This window comes from Rhyacophila brunnea, unplaced genomic scaffold (assembly GCF_057557595.1).
Source record: "Rhyacophila brunnea isolate RB1 unplaced genomic scaffold, BYU_Rbru_1.0 scaffold_12, whole genome shotgun sequence".
Classification (NCBI taxonomy): Eukaryota; Metazoa; Arthropoda; class Insecta; order Trichoptera; family Rhyacophilidae; genus Rhyacophila; species Rhyacophila brunnea.
In genome coordinates, this window is record NW_028232774.1 from 4,824,974 (window position 1) to 4,836,226 (window position 11,253).

Below are 11,253 nucleotides of genomic sequence, written 5' to 3' on the forward strand. Positions count from 1 at the left end.
ATCAAACACCTGAATACATTTTTAGTGGTATATGCATAATTTCAAGTAAAATACAAATGCATATGTACCTATACAAAAATAATGTCATATATGAGTACATCACCAGGTGGGTCCAACTGAGCGGAAGCAACATGGAGGTAGATCAAGTTAAACTGTGTGGAGGACTGGTGCAGTATAGGATGGTCTGGAAACTGGAGAAGATTGACAAAGGACAGGAGACAATGGAGGAGGGATCCTGTGCTGTGATAAAACGCTGAAAAAGAAGATGTCACATTACGGGCTTGTACTTATGTTGCAAGTTCAATTGGTTTGAATATGCTTTCCTACAACTCACCTAGAATAAAAATATGCCGAATGTATTTTTAGAGTTAAAAAGAAATCATATACTTATCTTAACATTATCTATATTCTGGCCAATACCTCCCCATTGCCATAAATAAGGGGTACTAAAATTCCACCCCTTTTCTTTTACGTCTGACCAAAAGAAGTTGTCTGCTGATCGATTTAAAACTAAAATCACCATTATCCATAAACTACAAGTGTTTAACCGCTTCATTTAATTACTATTTAATTAACATGATAATTATATGATACAATGAGGGCAGAACAGCTGTGCCGTCAGCGGTGAATGAGTTAAAATTTGTATAATACCAAAATGTGTTTCGAGAATATCGTATTTTGTTTAAGCATTAATTAAGATTTTGATTAGAGTTAACAAAATGATACAACTGTCATATACATATCTATACCTTCATTCCCTGCTTACTACAAATCCCTTCACTGTTTTAGGTACATCTCTATGCCCTTGCTTCTATCCTAACACGTACATATTATATAGAAGTGGTTATGTTGTCAGAATATAGAGTAGATTATTTAATAATTAAATGTAAAGTACCTACCATTTTTACAAACACAGCATGTTATTATGGTCCTTCATAGACAACCGTGCACGTTATCTGTATATAGTGTAGGTATACGATATCTGAGGTTTTACTGTATATATAGTGTATATGATGGAGGTAAAGGATGCTGGTTTGATCTGGAACGATGCAAGAAGACTGGCTAGTGATTCTTGGAGGCGCCAATATGCTCCAATTAAGGGACGAAAATGGCTGAAGAAGAAGATATTGTCATCAGTGGCCTCCTCCAAGAATTTCCTTATCTCCCCCTATCTTGGGCTAGTGTCTCTATCGGCTGCTCTAGCATCCTTGTTGATACTGCCCAACCTCCAAAGTTTGGGCTAGCCAGTCGACCTCTGACTGTCTGGTCTGCTATCCAGGATGTCCATTTGCAGTTGAGCTCAGTCTATTCTTGATATGTGGCCTGCTATTGAAGTCTACCAAGTTTAACGCTTTCGCTGCTGAAGAGATAATGAGATTTTAATTGCCCCCTTTAAAATGCACGTTAATTACATCGATCAGCCGCCTGGTCATTACGCGCCGTGTGCGTCTTCCGCGTCCAAAGTATTAATAAACGTGGATACATTCTCCATGGAAAAGTTTATAGGGCTTCAAGTTATGTCGTATATGTTACACCGAATGCGCGAAATTAACTATTACATGAAATGGGCAAAATTTTGGCTAATTCATGTAATAGCCAAGCCTGTTGCCTTATTCATGAATTAGGTAAATTTTCTGCTGAGTACATGAATGAACAGGGTATGGAATTCTTAAACTGTCTACATGACAGAAGAAAAAGTAAATTTAATATGGATGGTTTTATTAGTTATAATTGGACATAATATAATATTATTATTATTAGGTTAGGTTTTGTAATTCTGAATTAAATTATTTAACTGAATGTCCATTTTGAGGTTAGCTATCAAGTGTCAACAAACTATCACAAACATTCAATCGACCATTGCACGTTTGATACCCAAGCACGAATCAAATCGCGAAAATACTTTTCAATAAAATTCATCCGTTATCATATTATAGTTCTAGATTTTTTTTGCGCATAGTAAATGGATATGAACGTCATTGTAGTTATGATTGGTATATTTTTATATTATAATCAATGACATTTGACACATTCGTTTAGTTGCAAAAACACCACCGGAGCGCGATCATCTATTTTGACCATAGATAATATATGTACATTTTGACCAATGCATGAGCATTTGATACATTTAGTTTAGTTGCAAAAAATACCACCGTAGCGCTACTATCTAATTTGTCCAATACATGAACTAGGCAGAAAATTTACTGCCGAATTCACGCACTCTTCAGATATTTTGTCTAATTCATGAATAAGGCAACGGGCTTGCATTTTTCATGATTTAGGCAAAATTTTGCCCATTTCATGTAATATTCAATTTCGCACATTCGGCTTAACATATACACTATCCTTCTCGTATGGGTCACAGCATCCTTCTCTCAAATATATGCCCATTTGCCTTGGTGAGAGTCCAACACTCCATCCTGTGTGTTATGTCTTGTAAAACAGAACAGAATACTAGACTTAAGTCGATTTTGAATACCGAAGTATCACCCATTTGCTGCTTTGACTCCTTTTCTTACCTTTTTATAATGGTTTGTGTTTGGCTTAAGCGTCGTGCGTCTCAGGTTCGAATCCTGGGTCTGACAAGTACATGTCTTGTTTTTCAATTTGTGTATGAGTCAAGAGTATGGACCTGATAGTTTGAGTGGCTGACATCCATTTCTCGTAAAAACAAAATCTGTTAATACAAACCCCCACTCTGTGGAGGTCCATATAATCTTATTAGGATCGGAAATATATATTTTACCAACGAATCTCTATTTATAAGATATAGAATAAAAAAAATTAATGACCTGAATACGGTTGATAGTTTTACTTCATTGAACTACAACCATTTTTTTAATGTCTTCATTGTATTGTCATGAAAGGGTTAATAATAAAATCTTAATTATTTTAATTGATTTTTTATTTTTATATTGAATACAATAAAATCTATTTGAAAGGCAGTAAAAAAAAAAATCTTATATAACGTTTCGGAACATTTCAGTGCAAAGAAATGTCTCTTTAACACTCTTAAATATATATATAATAATGTTAGGAAACAATCTAGAACATTTTGAAATATATCTCACTACATATCAAATAACTCATACATTTAATAATATAATGCAGAGTTTAATTTACAACTGTAGTGATGCAAAATGTTTAGACGTATGTTGAGCATCTCGGAAACACTTCACATTCAGTTTAAACCAAAGAGTCTGAGTCAAAAGTGGTGATTTCTATCTTGCTTTTTAAATACAGTGCATTTTACAGATTATTATTATCTTACAAACTATTATTCTCTCTTCATCTAGCATCTAGCAAAATATATCAGCTAGCACTGTTACAATCGTAAAAGTTCATTACTTTCAAATAAACATCTAAAGTGCACCAATGTCTTTTCCTAAACAATAAAGAAATTTGCACTTCCAGTATTTAAATACATAATTCATTTGATAAAGGCGCTGATTGGATATATTATGTACATCAGGAAAGTAAACAAGAAATATTTGATTTACATTATATTATAAAAGCATTAGGCTGAAAACATCGTCAGGAAAACCTTGACCAAAAACTTGAGTCGCCCTATTTCCGTCGAGTTGTCACAAAATTAACAGATAATCTTATTTGTTGTTGCGGTCGTACAAACTTTTTTCAACCCGTATCCTTTAAGTTGTTCCCAGGGTGTTTCCTGCTATCTATCAAATTGATAAACATTGCCAGGGCTCGATCGGGAGCCTCTCTAGTGAGAAGTATTGCTGACAATGTAATTTTGTGTAGTTTTTAGATTCTGTATGATGGCCGTGGTCCCACGATCTAATCCTGGGTCTGGCATCGTTTTTCAATTTGTGAGTTCAGAGTATGGACACAACAGGTTGAGCAAGTGGCTAACATCCATCCAACAAAAATCTGTTAATACAAACCTCCACATTGTGGAGGCCCTTATGATCCTATGAGGATCGGACACGGTCGAAAAAATGTACTTCTATATTGCCTTCTACGACCCTGCTGCTGAGTAAATGGATTGTCTTTAAAATATCTCAAACGGGACCCAAAAAAAATTAGAATTAATATCTATAATCAAAGAGAGAAGTTGCAATAGGTGTTGATAAATTTTTGTTGTTATTAATCTTTATATGTATATAGGTCACTTAGGAGACTCGTTGCTTGTCGTGTTTTTACAATGTTTCCAGCCTAAATTGAGCGAAAAATTCAGTGTAATAAGGTACTACTTAACGGATTAAAAGTGTTATATAAAAAGTTCCAGAGAAAGTTATTTATTTATCTGAGAGTTTAGGTTTCAAAACGTTCTAGTGTTTCTGAAGGCTCTAGAATGTTCTGGAAGTGAGTCGGCGGGTGAGGCTGTGTTACCCCTCCTTCTTGACGGCAGGCAATGGCGGGGGCTCCGCCAGCCCTTTGACTTTAAGGCGGGCGGCGGTCTTTAAAAATGCGGGCAGTTGCTCCTGTGACACGTTCACTTCTCCCGCGTACATAAACTCCAATATGGCCTGAAGATGGAGATACGACACGTCCTTCAGAATGATTATCGGGTGCTTTGAAGGATTTTCCTGAAAATTATCGAAATGTGTTTATGAAAGAGAATATTGTAGGAATAATTAAAAACCGATGATCCTCTGTAGTGCTAGTGAAAATATGATTTTGTTATATCTCGATGCTGTCACCGACATCCTGTCATATGTAAATAATAAATGAATTCACTCTTCAACAAATGCACATTTTACAATGTTTTGTTTTTTTAAATCGTGTTTATTTTTGATTTTAAATTCAAATTATCAGTACCTACATTGTAATAAATAATTGTTACTAGATGCTCATATTTCAGTACTTATACCTCCCTCTTAAAAACTGATAGTTACTAACAGTAATCTTGACTACGAAGCAATATTTTTAATTGTCATGCAGTCCGCATGTGTCTCTAAACACAAATGCAATTTCAATAGATAAAGGGAGGTAAAACATTTCCGATACGTATAATAATTTTAATATTTTAGAATGACTTGTTGCAGTGAACGCATTAATAATTAGTCGAAATAAGTAGAAAACTTCTTACCTCTAGTAAACTTTTGAAGTAGGGACTACATGCTGAAAGAACCATCTTGTGGGCTTTGCAAGTTTGTCCTTCACACGCTAAGGTCACCTGCAAATTAAATATTTCTTAAAATATAAATTCATTAACATTTTATCATGAACAAATTATTAACACAACATTTACATTCTAAAACTGATATTTGGGACCGAGAATACGAGTGTCTACGAAGGATTTAGGAAACCCAACATAGTAAATAATTAATGCTGGTTATGTTCCACGAATGGACTTGGCTTGACCGGCCCGAAAAGTTTTTGATAAGAAGCCGTCTGGACAGAGATGTGATGAGTGTCGGGAGAACCAAATTGTGTTGGTGAGCAATCGGAATCCCGAATTGGACGATGATTGTGGTGGATAGACTGGACTGGGGATGTCTTGAGGAAGCCAAGGCTCACCCCGGGCTGTTGTGCCACGATTGATGTGATATTTGGTAAATTTACGATTAGCAAGAAACTGCTATATTTTGTTGAACCCTGAGAGAAAGAGATTGAACCTTTAATATCGCCCTGTAAAATGAGAAATAAATCTGCAATAGTAAATTTTATAAAAAATAAACAAATGACTAAACAACGGATCTTACGAAACTTGGTAAAACTATATACCTACATAAAAATTACTAATTTAATACATGTTGTCATAAATAGACCACAGATATTTGGGATTGGGCATTGCCGACTCAAGTAGAAAGCCGATACATTCACAGCGACTGGTCCTACTTTTTCCGCCCCTCCCGCTGTATTCTATTGATGACCTGTCATTGTTCTATAGAGTGCTCATACTGACGCGTCTGTCGTGTTCACACAGGGAATGGTTTGATTTGAATAGACAAGTTACATGATAAATAATACACTAGCATTAACACACCTTCTACAAATGTAATGCATAGATCAATGCTATATATTTTTTGGAAATCGATATTACCACCGGTTGTTGTGTGAAGGACTAGTCTGACTTTGACAGCTGATGAATAACAGGAATGTATATTATTTATAATTTATTAATATATTTGATTTGAGAATTTTTTATAATTGAATTTGAAATGATATCATCATCATCAGGGGCGCGACAACCCAGTGTGGGTCCTGGCCTCCTCCAACAGCTCCCTCAACCTGTCCCTATCCAGTGTGGCCGCTTTCCAATTTGGTACCCCCAGAATACGGCAGTCACTGGCAGCTCCATCTAACCAACGAATCTTTGGCCTCCCTCTTCTTCTACGTCCTATTGGATTGCTGGACATCACTCTCTTTGCCGGTTCATTGTCATTCATACGGTGCACATGACCTAGCCATCGCAGTCTCCCAATCTTAATTGATTGAACTGCGCTGCAATCTTCGTACAGCTCAGCATTATATCTTCTCCTCCAATTGGTGCCATCCCTGATCGGTCCATATATACGGCGGAGAATTTTTCTTTCAAAGATGTTCAGGGCTCGTTCATTTCGCAGAGTTAATGTCCAGGTTTCCGATGCGTAGGTGAGCACTGGCTTTACAAGTGTCTTGTAAAGAGTGCTTTTAGTTTGGCGAGATAGTAAGCGGGACTTAAAATGTCTTAACAGACCAAAGTAGCATTTATTCGCAGACATGATTATCTTGTTGATTTCTTCTGTAATATCATTATGTCGAGTTACAAGAGATACAAGGTATATGAAACTGTCGACCGTATCAAACTTGTATGCCCCAATATCTAACTTTGGTGCGACTTCTCGTGGTGTGACATAGACAGGCATGTATTTAGTTTTTGCCTCGTTTATTTGTAAACCCATTCTTTTGGCAGAGGCTTCTAGTGCTGTGAATGCCTTTTTCAGCGCCAATTCTGATATGGCAATGATGTCGATATCATCGGCATACGCCAGCAGCTGCACAGGCTTAGTAAATATCATGCCGCTTTGAAATGAGATAGGGCGAATAAATATGTCAAGCAATCAGGGCTCTGATTTTGACAGCTGAAAAGTGGACCACTCGTTGCTTGTGCAAAAAGTTATGCTAAGGCTTTATTAATCTACAGATGGCGGTGGATTGGGTTACCGAACATAATAAGTGAAGCCAAAAATATACCATAATCGGCTAAAATTAATTTATACCAGTATTACCCAAACTCCGGTGCATGCAAGATGTAAAGAAGGAAACAGTTGAAACTTCATAAAAATATTGCATCGTGTTGCGCGACACTAATAGAACCAAAGTGAGCGTTTGACGATGCACACGATCCAAATCAGGTCACTTGACAGTGATTTGCACAGTATTATCGATCATACCATAATTATAATAGGTATATAGTACCAATTTATTGGAAAAACATTTTTGAGTAATATACTAATATGAAAAAAGTCTTCAACCTGGCTGATGGAAAATTTTGGCATGTCGGAAGTATAGGAAAAACTGATCTAAACAATAGTTAATGATGCAACACTCTATCAATACTTTGGTGGTTGATATGAAATTCATTTATTACTTGCAATTAATAGTTAAATACGGTAAAAGGTTTATTGCTCTAAAATAACCCGAATATCAGATCATTAATTCACTAAGTCTAGTTTACACGGCCAATACTATTATTTATGGAATGATAAAAATATTGGTAGTCTAATCTGGGCATTTGAAATCTGTCTATCATTCCTCAATATACCTACTACTTTACATGTCAATATTAATGTGTACACCTGGATGAAGACCTAAAAACGTTCACCCTTTCTTGTGTTACATACAGGGAACACAAAAATAAGGGAAGTGGTTGTAAGGTACAATCCTTGGGTATGAATAAATATGGGATAAACTTTAGCATGTGTTAAAGAATATGTTATTTTCAAGAGTTATACCTGTATCATAATATGTATAAAAGTTTGTGATGTAGACGAACAACGCATTAAAAATTGGTAATATCCATGTTCACTCAGCGGATTATGTATTTCTTGCCAATAGTGGGTATTTTAAACTATCACGTTAATAACTGTTTACACGTAAAAGTGCTGACTGTCTTGCCAATCTCATTCTTCAAGAGTAAACGAGACGCGATGTTGTCGTTTTATGGTACTATTTGACAGGTCGTGAAAATCAGTTAACCTAAAAATGAGTGCACGGTGTAGTTCATTTTTTTACCATTAGGTTCGCCACTATCGTTCTACTGCGCAGGCGGCGTTAATATCATACAGTCTAACTGTCGTGTGAAAATTCAGAAGCTTCTGAACTTTTTTGATCCATGCATGCAATCCTGGATTTTGCATGATAATTTGTCATACTGTCAGCAGTAAATACATGCACGTGTAAACGGAGTATTACATAGGGTAAATTTAATTATTGTCGCCATTATTATCTCTGATTGTTCTTACATGAAGCCCATTGCATCACTCTAATGTCATATTTTCTGTCAGAACTATCAAACTTCACGCTTATGTGGTAACAGTGTTGTGACGTCAATAGAAATAGAACCTGGATTCCCCGGCGTAAGAAGTCAGTGCCTTATGCATTGGTTAACGCAGGCCAACAAAATTATTGAATTACTAATGAACACTGCCTTTGATACAAAATTTAAAAATTGAAGTAGATACCATTAGTAGAGTAATAGCGCCTGTACACGTGCATGGATTTACTGGCGGCAATAGTGCTTATTTTAAACTATCATGATAATAACTGTTTACACGTAAAAGTGCTGATTGTCTCTCTAATTCATTTTTTAAGAGTGAGCGAAACGCGATGTTGTCGTTTTAAGGTACAATTTCGTACTATTTGACAGCTGGTGAAAATCTGTCAACCTGAAAATTCGTGTAGTTTTTGCCGGCAGGTTTGCCATTATCGTTCTACTACACAGGCGCAGATCGAAAAATTCTTACTGACATGAAAATTTAGAAGCTTCTAAACATGTTTGATTCATGCATGCAATCTTGCCGACTGCAGGACAATACATGTTTACCCATACATTTTCTTACTGTCAACAGTAAATCTATGCACGTGTAAACGGGTATTATACTCCGTTTACACGTGCATGGAATTACTGCTGACAGTACGTATTATCGCAGCCATAACATGAAATATCGCGTTCAAAGAAAAAGTTCGGCAGCTTCTGAATTTTCTCGCAATAATTGGAACTTGCATGATGTATGCGCATGTGCAGTAAAACGATAGTGGCGTACCTGCCGGAAAAGATATGAACTATACCTTACAGCACATTTTGACGTTTACCAATTTTCACAACCTATCAAATAGCAGCGTACAATGACGTGTATCGCATACACTTGAAGAATGAGATTGGCGAAACAGTTAGTACCATTACATGTAAATAGTTATTATCGAGATAGTTTAGTTAACACACTATTGGTGCCACTAAGTCCATGCACGTGCACAATTTATGGAAATTTTCACACTATAACATTGTATAGGTAAATCATTCTACAGTGGCACCATAGGCGATACGCGCGTGTATTGAATTGCTTGCGACAATGCCTGTTTCAATGCTAGCAAACAATACCACTACAACTGCAAGCCGCATTTGCCGTACCCATGGTGCCACTGTAAAACGATTTACCTATACCTAGGTAGAATACATGGTACAAGTCGGTTATGGGGAAGCCAGGCAGGAACCACGCTAATTGTCATAGCCGATTTTTGCAAAATTCAAGAATGAAAACCTAACCTAACCTAACAAATAATCCAGTATATTAACTATTTTCAAAATGTGTTTGCCGTTGGCTTCCCCATAACCGATTTGTACCGAATACATTATTCAACTACATACACTATTTACTTAATTGCTTTAGTATGCGACATAATTTTATACTTGTGGAATTAGACAACAATACTGTCAAGACATGAATGTGGATTTGCAACATACCTATGCACTCGGTGGTGTAATTTTTAACCATATTTAAATACCTACCGATCAGATGGTCAAATCAGGTCGTTCATTAATAGGTAAGTCAAAGATTGTAATGTAAGTTAAAGTGTGTATTTCACTGTAATTGCAACAACTAAGTATGAATTTATTTAGGTTATGTGTAAAAATTCTTCGAAATGCAAATAGGCGAATGGAAATATTATGATATATGAAATAGTAATAGTTTACAAAAATCGAATGACTTGTAGGTTTTGGTACAAATATTTCATTAGGTATTCAACTGATATTTTTTATTTAAATTGTCACATTTATTGAATAAATTGAATGTGAAGAAAGATGATTTAATTAAAAATGGATTGAGATCGGTCGACTTACGTCCGTAAAACTTTTTTCATCTCTTAGGTGCCTGAAAGACGTCACCATATTCGTCTGGAAGTCATTCCATTTGAGGAAGAATTGCTGGTCTCCCATCTTGATTAATTCCAATATCTAGCACTATTATTATTGTCTAATTTGCCGGCGAACACCTGCAAGGAAACAAAACACGTACTGATCACATTACAGACCGTATGCAAATTGTCGAAATCGGATGCGTTGCACAAAATGCATATTTTGACATTCCACATACGTCAGTAGTGCGAAGCGATTATCTTGTTGCAACTTACTATCCGGCACGCGTACTACAGATTCGTAATAACTACACAAAATTAGCGAAGGAAATTAGTGCATAAATTCTTTAAATAACATCGCCATTTTATCCCGGCGTGCATTTATCTTTAAAAAGTTATGACAAAGTGCATAACAACCCTTCAAGTGAAATAAGTATGTAAACTTGCCGAAATTAGTTGCTGCTAAAATTACACAAAGATATAACCACAGGATATATTTTTCAGTTAACGTGCACGGATACTTACCCCAGTATTGCGTATAAAGCGAGTATATTCTCAAAAGTAATCTTAAAATACTATTATCAACAAATAATGTTGTAAGAAACTGCCATTCTGTTCTTTCAGGACCTATCTCATGATACCAACTTAACAAAACGATCATATAAATAAACACATACGCTCCGTTAAACATATTGCTTACTCGTTTTTGCGCATTGAGTTATTGAATGAGTAAAGAGTGCGGCTTTAGTTCGACAAATTCGTTCTTTTAAAATTAATCACAAACAGTGCGCATGTCAAACAATATGGCGACTTGTGAATATTATTATCAGCGCCATATTTGAATATTTTATTAGCAAATTAATGCACCTGAATAATACAGATTTTTTTTGGAAATTACGTGTAAATATTTTTCAAAAGAAAAAAATAGTGATGGTAATTTAACGTGAA

The 11,253-nt window shown here is 35.8% G+C and overlaps 1 protein-coding gene across 2 annotated transcripts; it reads right to left on the reverse strand.

Annotated features, from left to right (window-relative positions):
* Window positions 1–2,887: 2,887 nt before the first annotated feature.
* On the reverse strand, window positions 2,888–10,939 carry lolal (longitudinals lacking protein-like). Of its 2 annotated transcripts, none has more exons than XM_085960626.1 (4): window positions 10,831–10,939; window positions 10,292–10,443; window positions 5,054–5,140; window positions 2,888–4,550 (listed from the first exon to the last, which is right to left on the reverse strand). In XM_085960626.1, exons 2-4 carry the CDS (start codon window positions 10,385–10,387, stop codon window positions 4,350–4,352), a joined length of 384 nt encoding a protein of 127 aa, XP_085816752.1. In that variant the 5' UTR covers window positions 10,388–10,443; window positions 10,831–10,939; the 3' UTR covers window positions 2,888–4,349. The 2 variants fall into 2 exon arrangements, with proteins under 2 accessions (XP_085816752.1, XP_085816753.1); XM_085960627.1 differs by lacking the exon at window positions 10,831–10,939 and adding an exon at window positions 10,582–10,744.
* Between the last annotated feature and the right edge of the window lie 314 nt (window positions 10,940–11,253).